Source organism: Tachypleus tridentatus, chromosome 2, assembly GCF_004210375.1.
Source record: "Tachypleus tridentatus isolate NWPU-2018 chromosome 2, ASM421037v1, whole genome shotgun sequence".
In the NCBI taxonomy this organism is placed as follows: Eukaryota; Metazoa; Arthropoda; class Merostomata; order Xiphosura; family Limulidae; genus Tachypleus; species Tachypleus tridentatus.
The window spans coordinates 108,495,103-108,515,335 of record NC_134826.1 but is presented as its reverse complement, the minus strand read 5'-3'; the positions used below and the strand labels follow the sequence as shown (position 1 = coordinate 108,515,335).

The window sequence follows — 20,233 nt, the reverse complement described above, 5'->3', positions numbered from 1 at the left end:
TTCTTTCACAAAGATCCCGCTAGTACAGCGGTATGTCTATGGATTTATAACGCTAAAATCAGGGGTTTCATTCTCCTCGGTGGGCTCAGTAGTTAGCTCAGTGTGACTTCGCTATAAGAAAATACACAAATGCACACTCTTACAAAGAGTACTTTCTCCTATTTGTAAGGAATAGTTAAAAGGAAAAAAAAGAGTATATAAAATACTGATACAGAACTTAAACTTTAGCACAAAACATTTAAAATTGAAGTTATACTTAACGTATTGAATTTTTTTTATATAATTAATCTCATTACTTTAATTTCATGTAGGTCTGTACAGTAAGTTTTTGTATCGCATTGGGCTTCAGTTAATGAATAGTTTTATGAAATTATATTTGTAAAAAATATTTTATACTTCAAAAGTCAGATATATTATTTTTCTAATATCCAAAGTTGCACAACTGTTTTTTTGTTGTTTTTCTTTTGGTACTATGCCACAAGCTAAGTAACATTTTTATGAATTGTGTATCTCAAGACTGCTGGTATGGATATTAAAACTTTTATTAAAATAAAGTAGAGAACAACGTTTCGACCTTCTTAGGTCATCTTCAGGTTCACAAAGATAGTAACAAATTTTTATGAATTATTTGTCTGTATAAAGTTCTTGTGTATGTATTTTTGTTTTGTTTTAGACGCCAGTTAACACTTTTATAACATTTCGTTATGTATCACATGTTTATGTTATGTCGAAAATTATATACAATTTTGCAAAATGGCACAGATGTATGTCTGCGGACTTAAGACACTAGAATCCGGATTTCGATACCCGTGGTGGGCAAAGCACAGATAGCCCTTTGTGTAGGTTTCTACTTAAATATTAACAAACGAAGAGTAAGTCAGCACATGTTCCGTTGTTGTAAAAGACATCAGTTAATATTTTATACAAATGGCATTTAATATATGATCTTGGATAAAAGTGATCAAATTTTGATTTTTTTTCAATGAATTTCTATCGAAACAGTTTTGTGCTTTATGAGGCACTGGTTAATAATTTCATGATATATTAACATGATATTGATTTATCCGCTTTAATATAGCCACCACTTACCTTGATTATGAATTATAGGTCCATACGAGATTTTCGTGAGAGAGTTAGTAGCTATGGATGGTATAGACAATGGTGAGATCCTCCTTATTGACAGTGAAGGGTAAGTATGAGTTAATATTGTTATTCTTTGGGAAAAAAAATAAAATCTAACACAGAAGTTCGCCAACTGAGAAATAATGGATTATGCTCTGTCCTTTTTATATTTACAGCCGGTATGGTTACGTGACTGAATACCATTAGGTATAACAGTTGTCTTTATTCTCTTAATACGTTTTTGTGAGTAAGTTTAATTACTATGGTTGGTTATATATATACATTTTACTCCCTCTTGGTTGAAGTTTGTTTATTGTTTCTAATTAATTGACCAAAGTGAATGTGTAATCGCTCTATGACACAAATTGAAAGAATACTGTAATAGAAATAATGCTCACACTCCTTGTAATTTTAAACTAATGTTAGTGTATGCCGCCATGCTTAGTGCAGTGTTAGCCACGGTTTCAAAGAACATACATGAAACTAGATAAGCTAGCTCACTAAGTATGTGACCTTTTTTTCTTCTCTCGGTAAACAAATGGCTTGATGTATAAGAGTTAAGGTCATTCACCAACTCGGTCAAGCTCCTTGATATTATATATAAGCTAGGAACCAGAAAAGCCCTGAAGCAAAAGCGAAGTCTTGTGAAATAATACCTTCTTCCTCTAATACAAGTAAAAATATAATGAAAACTCAGGTAGTGGTTACGTGGTGAATTCCTTATAATACCAGGTTAAAGGCAAAGTGCCTCAAGGTATTAAGAAAGCTGAGCTTAACTTTCGGTTCGTGAGTAGTAAAAAAATTCAGAACATACTGCCGGTGTCGAGAACCTACAAGTTGTGACGGTATTGCTGTTGCTATGGGCCATCTAGGAAATCCGTATGAACGTGAACAAGCTATGAAATGATGTACGATTCTGAGAACTTAAATATAAGCACGTTATGGAGTTAGCGCTAATAAATAATAATTAATTGGCATCACAACTGTCATTGAAATATCACGAGTGTATAGAAACATACGCTACCCATCTCTGTCAAACAATAATCTTTAAGTGTTGTGATAACAAAACTTTGGCTTACTATTAAATACTTGTGGTAGTTTAACAGTTGCTTTGTACAGACCACTAAAGTTATTACAGTAGTTTGATTGAGTTTTCTGTACGTTTATACTTTCTTCTTTGCTAAATTGGCATCTTGTGCTGCATGAAGCTTTATTTGCACTTTATTGTGTAATATATTGATTCCTTGTACTGCTTATGGGACCTTGTTATAATTACGTATTACAATTTATGCCGGACGAGCTTGTAATTTACTATACTACGTAATATAATTTGAAATAACCTGAAGCTGAAATTCAACGATAGTTTAACTTTAGAAGCTAATTAAATATCGATATGTATTAAATTTATGATATTTGTTAACAAAACTGATACACACAGATTAATTTCGTTTATATAAAAATATATTTTAATTTACAATTAATAATACAATTTATAATAATGGTTGTTACAAATAATGATTTACATACAAAAGTTTTACAGACTTAAAAACAATATTGAAGATTCATGATCAGCGAATTACTTTTGAGTTGATATACACACAATTCATTTAATGGTAGCTAGCTAGCTCTGTGCTTATCACACGTGAGTTTTTCACTGATGAAAGTATGTAATATCTTCGCAAAAAATATTAACGTCCGATGTTCATCCACTGAAGTTAAATGGCTTGTAACGTTCGAAATCTATATGAACGTTCCTGGTCAAATATCTGAACTTTTCGATTAAGAAACATTAATTACAGTTATAGCTTTCGAGGTTTATAGTATACCTACTGTAACAAACCAATAATGTATAGTGTTTCTTGGTGCGTTACGCTGGTTACCTTTCATAAGGGTCAGGCGATATTCGTGAAATATTAGCTAAAACAACAATACTGATACTTACATACACATATACATTGCTGATTCTCGCACACGAGAATTTTTTTACTACTCTAATAAATAGGCGGGAATTTCACAACACAGTTTTAAGAGTGTAAGTTACGTGAATTTAAGTATAAATTTAATTGAAACAGACATTGATATTAAAATAAATATATGATAGTAAATCTGTCATATTTATTTTCTTAACAAGCAAAATCACCCATCTCCAGTGACAGAAAAACTTTAACTTAATCTATCAATTTAAATTATTTCACAGATTTTAAAAAGGTTAATTTTATTTCAGTCTTGATTTCACTCAGTATCAAAATTCTGAGCTACTATACCAAACATAACGAGACATAATTGTTGAGCATTTTGGTCATACTAAGAGCAGCTCAACAATAACGTATGGTAAATATACATTTTTATTCTTCAAGTTACATTACATTTTAATTTAGTCGTGATAGTGTGATTAATTTCTAACAATTTAGTGTAGAATATCCTGCTTGTGAAATAAAAGTTGGCATCAACATTATTCATATCTGTTCTCCCGTCATTTTAAAACTGACGTGCGCAGGTTTTCAAATGAGGAAAAGATAAACGCTTTGGCAGACACTATAGTTTATAAAATACTGGATCTTCGGAGCCTCTTTGTTGAGCTGTGGTCATACCACAACTTATAAGATAGCAGTATCAAACTTGCAGTATCAGGTAATACGGACGGGTGTCGTAACAGGATTAGTTCGGTACGGACCTCCTTCTGGTAGTCAGAAAAGTAATTATGGGTAATTAATGTACTTGGTCTCTATAAGAGATCTTTGCGTGAGAAGGCCTTTGAACTCTGCATCAGGCATTTCTTCTTAGCTCTATATTAGATCACAGTGTGGGTTTGTATTTTTATTTTGTTTTGTTTTGTTTTTTTGCCTACGAACTCTTCTTACGGCTTGGAGCTAGCAAGGCCGTAAAGTGTTTTCACTTATATGACTTAGGATCTTCAAGGAAAGTAAATAAGGCAAGATTGTGTCTGTGAGGAGGCTTATAGAGTTGTTAAACTCAAAATTGACATCATATTTTATGTTAGCTTCGAGTAAGCATCGTAAAGAGCTAATATGCTTTTCAGTTACTGATTTTTTATAAAAGTTTAATGCCACAATATACTCATTTTTCTGGCAAATATATTCTCTGATTTATGAAGACTGTTATTAAGCGGTTTATTTAATATAGATTCCAATAAGTGATGTTTGGTTTTGGAATTTCGCACAAAGCTACTCGAGGGCTATCTGTGCTAGCCGTCCCTAATTTAGCAGTGTAAGACTAGAGGGAAGGCAGCTAGTCATCACCACCCACCGCCAACTCTTGGGCTACTCTTTTACCAACGAATAGTGGGATTGACCGTCACATTATACACTCCCACGGCTGGGAGGGCGAGCATGTTTAGCGCGACGCGGGCGCGAACCCGCGACCCTCGGATTACGAGTCGCATACCTTACGCGCCTGGCCATGCCAGGCCAGATTCCAATAAGAACTTGATAAGTAATCATTGTTTGTATACGTAAAAATTGACGCAAATCTTGTGAAGCACAACACTGCAAAAACTATGGAACTATTGGAATATCAAAGGCGTACTAGCGAATGTTTTCAATCTTTTCAAAATCTGTTAAGGACAACTATATGAGTAATAAGGAAAATTCATTATTAAAGCTCGTGTAATAAATTTTTTACAGTTGTTAAGATGTGCGCATACACTCATGTTCATCATTTACTAGTGTTGTTGTGAGCAGTGCATGAAATGCATTTCGTATATTTACTCGCGTATATAATGTTTCATACGCATTGACTCAGAAATATTAAAAAAATCGTTTCATCATTTTCAACAATATCCTTATATTTTATTCAAATATAACAGTTGAGAGTAAGAGTCACATACATTCTTGAACATATGTTGCCTTCTGTTGTTTAACCAGATTTTTAACTTTATTCCTGGATTGAAAAACTCATTACTTATTCTTAACTCAAATTTCATTGTTACGTTACTCCAAAATCACTGTTTTAACTTTGACAACTGAAAAAACAAGAAGTGAAATATCATATTGGAAACGTCACAGATATTATTCTTAATATCTTAAAACTTTCTATCACGAAAAATTCCTTATAACATTAATTAACTACGATCTATTCATAGTTTGATTTTCATTAACTTTAACTTTAACACGGATTTTGCTCCAAACGTATTCCATATTCCTTTTTACTTTAAACCTACATGTAGGTTTTTCTTCAGAAAATTAAAACCATCGAAATTAGTAATTTAAAGAAACCTATTACCCCTTCTAAATTCGTTTGCTCTGTTTCTAATGATTTTCTTAAAAATAGCGAACTATTTAAAAATGACTGTTTTTCAAATGGTTTTCTATCTTCGTATTTCATGACAAAATAAATATAGCGTTTTTAATGTTTCACGGCCTATACTATTTTGTTTCTTTTCGGTCGCAGTTATTTTTGATCTTCAGCTTTATTGTAAGGGGGCCCGGCATGGCCAAGCGTGTTAAGGCGTGCGACTCGTAATCTGAGGGTCGCGGGTTCGCATCCCTGTCGCGCCAAACATGCTCGCCCCTTTTAGCCGTTGGGGCGTTATAATGTGGCGGTCAATCCCACTATTCGTTCATAAAAGAGTAGCCCAAGAGTTGGCGGTGGGTGGTGATGACTAGCTGCCTTTCCTCTAGTCTTACACTGCTAAATTAGGGACGGCTTGTACAGATAGCCCTCGAGTAGCTTTGTGCGAAATTTCAAAACCAACAAACAAATCATTGTAAGGTCATCTTTCAAACGAAACTTCGAGGTCACGGTTATTTTAACGTTCAGTAACACTGTTAATGAAAACGAAACTTTAAGTTCGTTTATGATCTTCAAAATGAATCCGTAGATGAGTTGGTTATATTTTAGGTCTCAGTTTCAAACTGATTATGAAACCTGAAATACTACGGTTATAAGATTCATGATGTTAGAAAAGCACGTGGATTGAAGAGGTCTTGATAGAAATGAATAAAAAAAAAAACTATAACCCGAGCGTATTGGCCAAAGTACGGGTTCTTGTTTCTCCATTTGTGAGGTTCCATCAATCACATTTGTCAGTGTGAAGTACAGATTGAGTTGCGCTAACTCTACTTTCGATCCACCGACCACAGAGTAAAGCAGTCATACTGCAGCAGTCACTTTTACTTCATATGCTATTAATTATTGTGTATAATTATCTTATTATAATTATATTTTAACACCAAATACTAAATGTCCAATGCAAATAAATATTTTTAATATTACTTTTACTATTATGTTACGCTTGGAGAGTTTGGCACCAGACTTGGCACAAGTTCTTCTCTATCAAATAATCTCCTCCGGGTTATTCTATTTAGATACCCAATCCAATCTCATTTTAAGTAGCCTCTGTCCTTTCTATACACTCTCTTGCTCGCTTCATTTTCATACCGTTACCTCAAACCTTCCATTTCTCCAGTGCGACCTCAGTCCCTCAGCCTACATGTTATTTTTATTGTGTATAATTTATGACTAATAAAGATCTTATATAAATACACTTTTAGACATAACAATAATTAAAAAAATAAAGAAGAAGAAGTTGATATCTTTATTGTAACCATGAGGTGGAACAGAAATATATCATTGGTCGGAAACACTTTTAATAAAATGTTACAGAAAATTATATATATATATTCCTTTCAATTTTCTAGATGCCCAACAGATGATTCTATCATGAGCGCACTTGTGAAAGTCTCTAATAATGAAAAGACCCTCCAAGCACTCTTTGATGCATTTAAATTTCCCACTTCCGAGATCGTGGAGTTCAAGGCCATGGTAACTCCTTGCTTACCTAAGTGTAAACCGGTAAGCAGTAAAACAATAATTGAGTCTTATGTAAGCTTTCTAAACATAACTTATCTTGATAGAATGAATGGGTTCATTTTCAATGTTCAACTCGCATTTGTCGTGATTGTTATATGTGAAAATAGCTAGAGTGATGTTTCAATTGTTTTGTAATCACTGTAGTTTCTCAACAATGATGTTTCAGTGTTAATACTATCACAATAATGAATGTGGATATAATAATGAGTTCCATTAGAATTTGTTGGCTTGTGTGTTTAACCCATTACGAGCAATGTGTATTTGAGAACTCAATATACAGTATAAGAGCAACGTTTAGTCCCGATTCATTATTTAAAAAATGACACATGCCTACAATGGTTTTATTAAAAGTTTTACATGTTTGACTGTAATTTCTGTACACTGCATCCGAAAATGATATTCATTTTTTTCTATCACGTATAGAATTTTAACAAAGCATTACATGTGCTTTTACATAAGTGCATCACTTTCATTGAAATCAGGTTACGTTTTGTTATATTTAAAATGTTAACATCCAGTGGCCGTAGTTTGTATAGATCAATCGCAACGTGAAAACCTTATCGATCGTACTAGAACCCACCAGAAACACCGCCAGTGTATAAACGGTTAGCAGGCCGGATAACGTATTATTTCTGGATAGTATTTGTTTGTATGTGCACTTTGACATTATATATTTCTTTTAAATATTATTTATTCATCGCTATAGCCACAAGAGCTTGTGTAGATGACGCAAATATATTCTATTTTATTTGTTTTAAAGTTGTGGTAAAATAACAAAGAGAAAACATTACAGTATTCATTAAAAAGCGTACTACACGTGTTTTGAAACAAAGCTTGTGAAATAAAACAAATCATGGGGTCATCATAAATTTTGCGTCGTTTGTGTCGAAGAGTTCAGAGAATGGACTAAAGAAAAGAAAAGGTCTTTGGCTTTTGGAATGTCAGTCTTCTAGTGTAAGCCTAGAAACCAAGAAGATGACTGCTATTTTTGCTCGTGTAAGGTGCAAAGCTACAACACTCGAAATAAAAAAGGAAATTTCTTATTCAAACCTTCAACCTGCTATAAGATCTGTTGCTCATGGACCTGATGTACATGTACGTACTCTACCGGATACTCTTGGATACAGTTTTATCTTATTCTGAATCTCATGTCAATAGAAATGATGATAGGGATTATTTTCAACCTAAAATGTCTGGTGAACCATAACTTTTCACACAAGGTGAATTTAATGACTTGGTCAAAGATTTTGACCTGCCAAAGGATTATTCAGAAATTCGGGAGTCTAGATTTTGGCCTAGAAACTTACCTACTTCAAGGACATCATTTTACTAGTACAGAAATCGTAGGAGAGTTTATACCATAGTTTTTGCTTGGAAATTTACTGGTTTATTACAACAATATTGCTGAATTAATACCAATTCTATGAACTGCAGTCTATGAACCAAGTGAGTGAAGATTGTTTATTAATTCTTCCAAAAGAAGTGTGTTCTCCTTTACAATATTAACACACATGCATTTTTTTATATTACTCGTTCGGTTCACTTGAAAAAAACGTAAGAAAGTCTCCAACTTCTTCTTAATAAAGTCAAATACAAAGGATCCGGTTGGTGGATACTCTTTGGAGACTTAAAAGCTCGTTCTATGTTGTTGGGTCAACAACCCAGTTATACAAAGTGACCATGTTTTTTTACGTGAATGGGACAGCGTAGCGAGAAATCAGTATTGGATAAAAAAGCTGTGACTAGACAAAGTCAGCTTAATAACAATAGCGAAAAACATTAAATGTAAAAGTTTGATGACACAAAGAAAGTCCTATTACCTCCACTTCACATAAAACTGGACTTAATAAAGCAGTTTTTAAAAAACCTTAGACAACTGTTTTAGGTAACTGTTTCAAATATGTAAGTGGGAAATTCCCAGCTCTTTCAGAAGCGAAACTTTTTGGGCCTCAGATTAGGAACTCGACTTCGAATGAACGTTCAAAAGGACAATAAAAAAGTTGGAAAAGAGACGTGGATTGATTTAAAGATATTATTGATATTTTTTAGGAAACAACAAGGACCTAAATTACAAAAATTTTGTCAATAACATGCTCGATAAATTGAATGACTTGGATTGTAATATGAGCTTAAAAGCTCATCTCTTACATTACTTCCTAAAATCTTGGTGCCCTCTGCAAAGAATAAGGGAAGAGGTTTCATCAAGACACTATTTAAATGGAGAAGATGTATCAGGGAGGGATGGTGCAACATCAGTATTGTGGCTGATGACTGCTGTTAATTGAAACGAGATGTTTCAGATCAATACAGAAAAGAAAAACCATAACACGTAATTTACAGACTAAAAGGCGTATATTTCACACAAAAATCAGGGTGAATGAGGGTGCAAATTTGTTTGTGATCAACGTTTTTCCCTTTTCTTCATTGCTGTAAACGAAATGATAACTTGCTATGAGTAAAAGTTTTATTGTTTCTTCCCGTTTTGTGAAAATCCTTATGCGATAGAAGAAAATATATATTATTTTCGAAATATGCATAGCTGAATTATGGAAAATCCGTTATTAAAACCAAAACAACTTCTATAAAGTTCAAATTTGCAGACCTGTGTAATTGAGACATATAGAACCTATAAATTAGTTTATGAAAGCTTTATTTTGTATTTTAATCCTTAAGTGGTGGCCATCATCAATTGATTTAGCTACCAAAAACATTACCGCTATTTAATAGTTAAGTATATACATATTTTTTGTTATTAGAATTGCATACACATATGACCACCTTAACTTTGTACTCAGTTTGTAATACTTGACTTAATTTTACAGATAGATGAATGTTTCAGTAAAGTTGTAAATATAAAAACAAGGTATTTACGACACACATTTAGAAATGTTTGAACTGGAAAAAACTCAAGACCATCCACTATTTACAAATATGACCCAGTTAAAGCTTACTGTTTCTTTAAAGTTAAGTTGGTTTCTTCAATAGGCAAACTGTACAATGAAAATGTTCAACGGAGCCAGTCATATATTCCCGTCTCTAGGAAGACGTAAACGTCATACTACAACACCCACAAAGTCCGAAAACGTGGTGGTCGTCCAAAGAATTCGCATTACCGATAACTTCAATTTTGAGAGAAATGATCGTCATCTTTCAAAGTTGGAGCCATCAGGAAGTAAACATCTAAATGATAGAAATCGTACTCGTGAGTATATGAATACATTTCATCTGTATCTTCTATTATTCCTCATGGTGCAGCTTCTGTATGCTTGCTTTGTGATAATGATTTATTCGTTATTCCTTACTCATCTATTGGTATATCTAGTTAAGTTATAAAAGCACTTCTAATTAGTGAGTTTCCAGTTTTTGGTGGAACCTGTATGTATCATGTGATATAATTTACGCTGAGCTCAAGCTAGATTTATTAACAATTAAGTGCCTTTAAGTTCCCTAGTTAAGTTTCTACTGGTAAAAATAATGGTTAACAACAGTCTGTACATAAGTGTTAATACAACAACTAAGAAACCAGCTATATCACTCATTATTTTGAATGTGCCACTTCGAAAGTTGTTTTAAAAACAAATTTCAAAAGGAGAATTATTTCTTCAAAAAAAGTCATCTTGTTTTATACTGTACATTAATCAAAAATAAAAACCACCACATGAAAAGAAAAATTCAAAGCACTAAATTTTATCAGACTTGTTCTTTCTAGATCAATAGATTTTTAGGTGAAAATATTTAAAAAATTCCTAAATAAAAACAAAATAAAACTGCAAGTTAAAGTTTAGGCAACATTTAATCCTATACAAAAATTTCTATTATTTCAATCCGGCATGATAAATCAAGTTCGTGTATACAACCTTTCCTGTTCTAACTGTAATACACACGTGAACGTAAAATATTACCATAGCTTATTTGACGTTACATCTCATAATTTTTGTGGCATCATCTACACCGAAGAAAAGAGATCACCTTGTGTTAGAACATATTGTACAACACCATTGAAACACAGACATTCTTGACACCATTTCTCCCTAAGGATAGTATTACAGTGAAAACCATCAAAGATATAGGGAAAATGCGTCTCCTTTCTGTCAAGTCTTATTGTGCAGGGTTTAAAGACTGTTAGCAGAAAAATCTTTCCCGGAATCATCGGATCTTTCTCTGAATGAATGCCCATAGAGAGAAGTCAGAAGCACAATTCCTATTTTTCTGGTTATAGTTTAGTATGTATCCTTTCACAACTGCTATAAAATTTGCTGGAAAAGTTGAAACTAGACTTTTTTACTAAAACTATATCTTTTAGTCTTTATGCATTTTCTGCTTATCGTTAGCGTTTATTTAAAGAACTCTTAAGCGTACTTTCAGTTTACAATAACTATATTGCATGTTTTTGTTTGCATTTATTTTCACGATGCTTTAAGTTGACTTATTGTTTAACTGCAAAAAGGGTCTTAGTTATATCCGCAGAAAATTATTTAAATCGATTGTCCTAAAAATGACTTTTGTGTTAAATGTTTTGCTGAAAATAATTTTTTATAACGTTCAAATCCTCTTGTGTATTGAAATTTCAACATTATTGTTGAATAAATTTCGCATAATAATGTAATCAAGACAGTGCCTATTTTTTTTCTTTAAGAAATATTCCATGCTTAGAAATTAATAGTTCTTATCGAATAAATTTCTAAAGATTTTTTGGTTCAACCAACTGTACTAATCATTAATTTATCACAGGAGGTAGATGTAATCCCGAAATTGTTATGACGTGAAAAACGCCTCTTTTCATTTACACTTAATCGCTTTTCTTTATACATTCACTAATTTTTGTTTCAACCAAAAAATAGCAATTATTTTGTTAAAAATAAATGATATAATTTACTTTGTTTTTTAGGTCATTACACCACAAGGGAATCAACTTCGTGCGTTAATATCGTAGGTTTGATTATAGCATGTTCCTTGTTTTTACTGGCTCAGATGATTCTAATATTAGCTTGGGGTTACTTGTGGCAGAAAAGGAAAAATAATCTGTCAAAGGATGCTGCTCGCTGTTATGATGTTCCGTTTTCTTTGGCACATAAGCCATATTAAACTTTTGTGAAAACGATTTATGCAAAGTTCTAATTTATGGGGATTTGGTGTTGTGGGTGACAATGTTGGGAAGCAAAGAATTTTCATGGTCATTTATTTGATGGCAGCTAAATATCTAAATGATGGGTAAAATATATTTTCACTCCTTTGTTTTCGCTAAATTGTGTAGTATCTTCTGTAAAGTTTGTTAAGAATGTGTCTTGGAGTTACTTGTATATGTGAAATTGCTTACTGAAAAAAATGTTATCAACTTCGAATTGAAATATACGTTTCACAAATATTAGCTATGTACATAAAACCACTGCATATTTTAATGATTGCTTCTCTCTGTAAAATATCAAAAACACGAATATATTTTAAAACGCTATATAATAATAATTACAATATTAGTCCCGCTTTGATCCAAACACAGCTGTAAAATTAACAGAGAAAAATTTAATAAAGTAGTGCAAAATTATTGTTTCTGATGGTCCGTTTGATCTTTTTGACGATTAATGCTCTAAAATTTAATTTTTTAATGACAAATAACTCTAAAGTTAACCTTTTAGTCTAAAAAACATTTTTACTACATTGGTTTAACTACAGAAATTTGTAGAAATAATTTAATTACTTCATGATTAGAAAAAAAACACTAAAATATTTCTGACTTTTGACTCACAAGTCCTTTTCTAGTCTCTTAAATTATATAAATTTTCTTCGTATTAAACACATAGAACTTACATCTATTGTAGCTCAAACCAGAGAGCTAGTGATTAACAGCAAATAATTTCAACAATCGTGATTTGTGATAATTGTGTGATTATATTGTTGTATTGTACTCTGCTAGAATTTTAAATAATTATTTTTATACTATCTATAAGTTGAGAAAAGCTCATTTTGTTAGAATTTAAAGAGATAAAGTAATACATACAATGATTTCGAATATAAATAAATAAGGATTAATGTAAAAAGACACCTTTTCCTCACCTCGTCAAAACTATCTTTCGTTAAAACGTTAAGAATTTGAACTTTGAACACTATTTTTGACAATGTCTGTCAAAACTGGATTTTGATATTTAGTGAAAAGTGTTTAGTTTAAAGGCACTTAATAATTAACATATAGATTTAGATTCGAGGATGAAGTTTTTGCAATGAATAATAGATATATATTCCCCTATACCATCCAAAAGTGTTCAGGTGTTTAATAAAACGATCTTATGACTTAGTGTTATTTATAACATCGTATTATAAATGTGATAGTACTATTATGCTAAAATGAAGGCCATTCTTGCATTCATTATTACTATATATCCCTAAAAGTCAGAGAAAGTAGCTATTCTGAAATGAAAAATAAAATGTTTGATCAGCAATTGAGATTCGTGTACTGTATTATGAATTAATGACTTAAAAGAAAGAAATTTATAATAAATCATTAATTATTGTTTTTTAATATAAATTTTAATGTTCATTTGTTTATGAATTTGTATGTTTACGCAGTTATTTTTTTAAGTTTTAAAACACTATATAATTTGCTCTAGTGTAATGTTATATAAAAGAGTGGGAAATTTCTTGCAGCGATTAGAAATGGTAAAAACAAATATACTTTTACGTTAAGTGAAATATTTAAAACAGAAACATATCTACCAATTAGAAATATTATCTACTGAAACAAGTGTTTTAAACTATTAAAAGTACGTTCCAACTATAAAAAAATATCTACACCAACAGATATAAGGCCACTGCATCATTCGTTTATATCAGCTGCAACAGATAATCACAGCATGATAAAATACTGAGAATGTGTAAATCTAGCATAAATGTGTTCATGCCAAAAAATCATGTTCATTTTAACAAAACAGCTTTTGAAATGTCAACTTTCAAATGAATCGAAGTAGAGTTTTACGGTGTTTGAAAGTTTACTGTATGAAAGTCGGAAAAAGAAACATTACGTTATTTACACTTTCTTGATATCATGTTGTTATTTAGGGTGTTTTGTTTTATATTTGAAATAAAAATACGCAAGGAGATCCTTAAATAATGAAACAAAAATATTGACAGGACAGTGTTTAATTTTATACATTTTCCAACTTCTACAAAATGAACGATAGATAACAATGAATCTTTACAATGTATTCATCACGTAATTTTAATCAAAATAATTATAAAACAGATTTTAATGGTCATTTTTACAGTCATTAAATAATTGTTGCTATTATTTATATGTTTGATATTTCTAATCACTTAGAAGAAATATAAAGAAAATTTATATGATTATCTTGGCTTATTTTTTAATCTTTGTATTGCTTTCAAGTGGTGAAAGTCATTTTCATTTTTGTTAAAATGAGTTCATGGTGGAGGTAAAAAGAAAAAAAAACACTCAATATTTGTTACACTCAAACAACTGAAAGGTTGTTTGCTAAAGAAACAATCCTTTAAGGTGTAGAGTGAGCTTCAATTATGAAATCATGTAAGTAATTAACGTTTTTCTGTTAAATAAACCTGTTTTAGTTAACATAATTGGCCTTAGACTAACTTCATACGTATTAGAAATAAGCCACCTCACAACTTATTGTTTCAAACTGTAAACCTTTCTATATTTTTCTGCAGCTGACAAGAGATAGTTTTAGATGTGGAATGTTATAAGCCTCAACATCTAGACTTGACTTCAGTTTTAATTTTCATATTACATTAATGAAAGAGATTGAATTAGATTGACAGGCTATTTTCACCTACGTAGAGAGAAATCTTACATATCTAGACACTTTTCCTATAAAAATACATTCTACCCATTCTATCATTTACACTTTGTAGTTTGCACCCGGTTCTAATCTATTTATTTATCTGATATTTGGAAGAGTGGAAATTACCAGCTCAAGAATATTCAACTTTAATAAAAAACTTCAAGATCTATGAAGAAATTATATTGCATGAACAAATTAATTTCATTAACAAACGCCAGAACTTTTTCTCATTTTCATCACAAAAATAGGCAAATTTAGGAAACAAGAGAATCTAAAATAATATTAAAATAAACGTTTAATTTTAAAAACATACACAATGTTACAGGCAAAATGTTAAAGTGAAGCAATAAATATGACATTAAGTTGGACTTTCAACGACTAGAAACGTTGTCCGGTTAACAAAAACATACATTTATTTGCTTTTGTTTTAGGGTGGGTCAATGGTAAACTTGTGCGATTACAACGCTAAAATCGGGAATTCTATTCCTGAGATAGGCCCACTATTCAGCTTTGATCTTAACAATAAAAAATGATTATTTGTTCTTTACAAAATTAAGCGTCGTGTATAAAATTTAACTTTTTGCTTATAATTTTAATATACGCGTTTCTAAATATAAGCTATTTGTAAAATTAATAGTGTAGAGTGAGTATATCATTAGACATTATTAAGACCATAAAGTCACCCATAATCTATGTTGACACTCTGCTGTCGTGAAGAGGGTGCTGAGATTTGTTTAGTTGTTGGCATTCGCACAAAGATACACGAGGACCAGCTTGGTCTCTAATTTTTGAAGTGTAAACTAAAAAGAAAACAACTAATCCGCACCAGCCAACGCTAACTCTCATCAAAACTAAGGGTAATGTTTAATTTTTCACTCTCATGATACAAACAAGGCAAAATTCTATATACATGTATATTTCTAGTAACTGTATATATGCCACGAAATGTTCGATCTATTGTCCGGAACACTAACCATTGAACCACGCTTGTCTCAGAGAAATTATGCAATAAATTTAAAAGTTGAAATTAGGTGATACTACAGGCATATATAGTTCTATACAAGAACATTTTTTTTCAAAACTACCGCATCAATTTTTAAATGTTATTGAAAAACTATGAGCCATTCTAATAATCGATGCCTAATTATCTACAAAAAAAAAATGTTTGGCTCTGTATAGAAGTTACTTTTTCAAGATTCTTTGTGAACAGCAAAATAAACTACGAATTATTTTGTTTTCTTACATATTTGTTTCATCAATAATCAAGCAAGGAAAAGGCTTGTAACGAAAAACCGAGCTAATATTTAATAAGTTCAAAACATTAAACTGAAAATTCAGTGAAAAAGATTTCTGACAAGTAAAACTATTTTAATCCATGCATTTAATTAATGAAAAACACAATCAAACTGAATAATAGTTAAAAATGAATGAAGTACACACCGTAAAGAATAATATTCGAATCATATATAATATATATATACATACATATCAGAAAAACATAAATAGTGTTGGAACAAAGGTTTGCAGTGAGCTTGTAAGAAAAATAGGTTTATGGTTTAGCGCCATCTGTTGGGAATTACTGAATTATACCTATCAAAATTGTTTGCGGATTTGGGTCAGAAAATTACTTTTGTATTGTGAAAAGTACAATGTGTACTGCAGTTCTTTTGTTCAATGTTATTATTCGTGATATTGAAAAATTTTGTTAATTCTTACAAAGATTTTTTTTGATGTTTGATAAGTCCCCAACTTTACGAAAATAGTGCCAGTAGTTACATTGCTTGTTAATATATATTTTATGTTAGAAATGCGGGTTCCCAATATGTTGGTGTTCCTCTAAAATATTAGAAAAAAAAACTCAATTAGTACAAAAATAGATAACTTATTGAATTAAAATATTTTTTTACTTTGTATTATTTGTTTTGGGCTATGACTAGCTGCCTTCCTTTCAGTCTTACTTGGCTAAATTAAGGACGGCTAGCGCAGATAGCCCTTTGTATCTTTGCACGAAATTCAAAAACAAACAAACAATTATTTGTTTTACTCCAACTATCCGTTACAATTTCCTTATTAGCCTATTTTTGGAGACAGTTATTTATAAAATCGACATAGTATAATTATTTTGTTATGAAAAGTTTAATCAGAGTAAGTGACATAAAGTAAAATGAGAAATAACTGCTTATATAAAAAAATTGTAGTATAAGACCTGATGAAGACAAAAACTGGAAGTACTTTCAAATCGTGATCAAATATTTTGATCCGTGCAGTCATCGTTACTCATTTGTCCTTTATTTACTTCACCCATGACTTTTAGTAGAACCGCCTGTAACTATTATATCAAGGACAATTTTTTTAATTTAATCACTACGTATATATTTTCGATGTGAAGTCTAAATAAAAAATATCTTGACTACACATAAAATTCATCAAGAACAAAATAACATCTCACTAGCAGAAAAACATCTATAACACAGGTTCAAATAAACGACAATCTAATCATAAAAAATCAAACACAATTATCAGGAACAATTATCAAAGTTAAATAAATTAACATTTCAAAGCACATCCACCTATGATATATTAAATAAAAATCCAACCAAGACGGTCAAAGAAGTAAAAACGATACTTAAACATCTGAAAAAAAGAAAGAATTTTTCCGGGAAAATTCTTAACAGAATTAAAACCCTCTCATAGCCGTATACCTGAAATATATGAAATATATACGTTTGTCCGGTAATCCGACACAATTTAAAACTTTAAGCCCCGTGAAATTCCTAAAAAGTATAGACAAAATTTACTTTTATGACCCATAGTCATTTCTGCAACAGAAATCACATCCTGTTGGATAATCGTCAATATGTGCTTTATAGCATATTGGATGTACAGGGTGTATTGGATAAACTGTTTAAACGATGTCTAAAGTTTATTCTATTACACTTAAAGAATACAAAAACCTGTTAGAAAGAAAGATAAACTCTCTTCTACACAAACCGTTTTTACTGACTCCATTTTATTGTCCTTAGACGTAATCGCTTTGTACCCGTCTATACCCGCAGAAGAAGTTATAGTCAGTATCATTAACTTCGCATTACTATTTAATCAACAGATTTTTCAAGCGAGCAACAGGCTAGAACCACCCTCACAATGGTCAAATTTATCTTATAGTAAAGTTATTTTAAATTCGGAGAAATTTTTAGAAATAAAAAAAGGAGTACCTTTGTTTGTTTTTTGGAATTTCGCACAAAGCTACTCGATGGCTATCTGTGCTAGTCGTCCCTAATTTAGCAGTGTAAGACTAGAGGGAAGGCAGCTAGTCATCACCACCCACCGCCAACTCTTGGGCTACTCTTTTACCAACGAAAAGTGGGATTGACCGTCACATTATAACGCCCCCACAGCTGGGAGGGCGAGCATGTTTGGCGCGACTCGGGCGCGAACCCGCGACCCTCAGATTACGAAGCGCACGCCTTAACGCGCTAGGCCATGCTAGGCCCGGCATACATTAGAAACCAACTGTCTTGACACATATAGAAAAACAACAACAACAAAGTTTAGTTCAAGAAGTGTGGTGCAGATACATCGACGACATATTTGGCATTATGAAAACACTACAGCAATTTTACTTTTTCTTAAACAACTTCCATACGTCAGGCAAGTTCACACTAAAACTACCAACTGTAGAAGATTCTTAGAAGTAGTTTTAAAAATCTAAGACAGGCAAATACATAGCCCCATGCATAACAAAGAATACAAAAAACTGATATTTCTCCATTACAAATATCACCACCCAGAACGAGTAAAAATGGGAACCATAGTAGGAGAAGAAAAGAGAATAAATCGAAACTGATCCACGCGGAATGCCATACAAACAGTACAAAATAACTTAAAACACTAATATTATGAAATGGATGCCCCGAATATTACCTCGGCAATATTTTCAAATAAAAAAATAAAAAATGTACAGAAGATTCCAAAACAAAAGACACATACTCGAAAACGTCCACAATGAACATTCCTTTCATAAACAACACTATCACAACCAAGATTGTAAAACCATTAAACAATTCCAACAGACAATCAACATAACATAAAAACCAATTAAAACATTGAAAGAAGTGTTAGTTACTACTGATACTAACAAAGAATTTGCTAGAAAAAAAGCTAAACCAGAGAATATGAAACAGAAAAAAATGTGACATACGAATAACATACTCTATCAACTCATATGTGACATATAGGAGAAACCAAAAGACCTGTGCTCGTGCGCATCTCAGAACAAATTAAATACAAATGACCAACATAAAACCTCCCCACTAGAATACTTCCGATATAAACACGGAACCTGAAACATAGAAAATTGAAATCTATTTAAAATTTTTATTTTAAAATAATTTTTAAAGAAAATAAATATATAAAAGTCTATACTAATAAACAAACAAAAAAATCTGAATTGTACATTGTACCAGGGTCTTAACATTGTAACTTTTAATTTAACACTCGCATACGCGGTAATAATACACATTCTTACAATTTGTTTTTTAACATTTCTAATAAGCCTTTATATCAATTCAACTTTACATTTTTTTTTCTTAGCAGCATCTATTTCCTGTTTGTTTTTGTAAGTAATTATGAAACATTTTGTGGTTGTGTTTATTTATATCTATATAAGTAAACGTCAGTATGTGTGTGTGTGTAGCTGTTATACGTTTCCACATATTTTTTTTTTTTTAAATCAGCACCAAACGTGACACAATGATACAGGATGACATGTGGAAGGTCATAGGAGCTGAAACCCCACATAATTTTGTAAAACTACCAATGTTGTATATCCCTCAGCATTAAAATGAACTATGTAATCATTATTTTCATAATTATTGAAAACAGTATATATTTATTTTCAGTATTTGTATTTTTATTGAACTTTTAATGTTTATCACGTTAAGAAAAAAAAACACAATTTCCTATCCTTTGTTCAAACGAGATATTATTTCACCCGTTCAACGGAAGGTACTCCAACTAGTATTTTATGACATATGCTAGTATAACTCAACGGTTAGGAATACAGTAATAAAGAAATAGCAATAATATTTTATGCTTTGCTAGAAGTATGGTACAGCAGATTTGTTATTGTTTGTATTAAGCACAAAACCCGCACTAATAGATCTCTTTACTGGCCCGGCATGGTCAGGTGGATTAAGGCGATTGTAATGTGATGGTCGCGCGTTCGAATCCTAGTCGCAACAAGCATGTTCGCCATTTTAGCCATGGAGACGTTATAATGTAACGTTCAATCTCACTATTCGTTTGTAAAAGAGTAATTTAAGATTTGGCGGTAGATGATGATGATTAGCTGCCTTCCCTCCAGTTTTACACTACTAAATTAGGGAGGGCTAGCACAGATAGCCCTCGAGTAGCTTTACGCAAGATAAAAAAAGATTTCTGTCGTTTATTTGCAGTGTACAGAATCACAAAGT

At 31.6% G+C, this 20,233-nt stretch overlaps 1 protein-coding gene across 1 annotated transcript in view; it reads left to right on the top strand.

The window, feature by feature from the left end:
• LOC143244812 (uncharacterized) overlaps positions 1-14,462 on the top strand; it is a 41,369-nt gene extending 26,907 nt beyond the window's left edge. The window contains exons 8-11 of the mRNA XM_076490164.1: positions 1,108-1,189; positions 6,783-6,936; positions 9,940-10,156; positions 11,843-14,462. Of these exons, the coding sequence (XP_076346279.1) occupies positions 1,108-1,189; positions 6,783-6,936; positions 9,940-10,156; positions 11,843-12,039 (650 nt within the window). The 3' untranslated portion in view covers positions 12,040-14,462. The remainder of the gene's footprint in view (positions 1-1,107; positions 1,190-6,782; positions 6,937-9,939; positions 10,157-11,842) is intronic.
• The last annotated feature ends 5,771 nt before the right edge of the window (positions 14,463-20,233 follow it).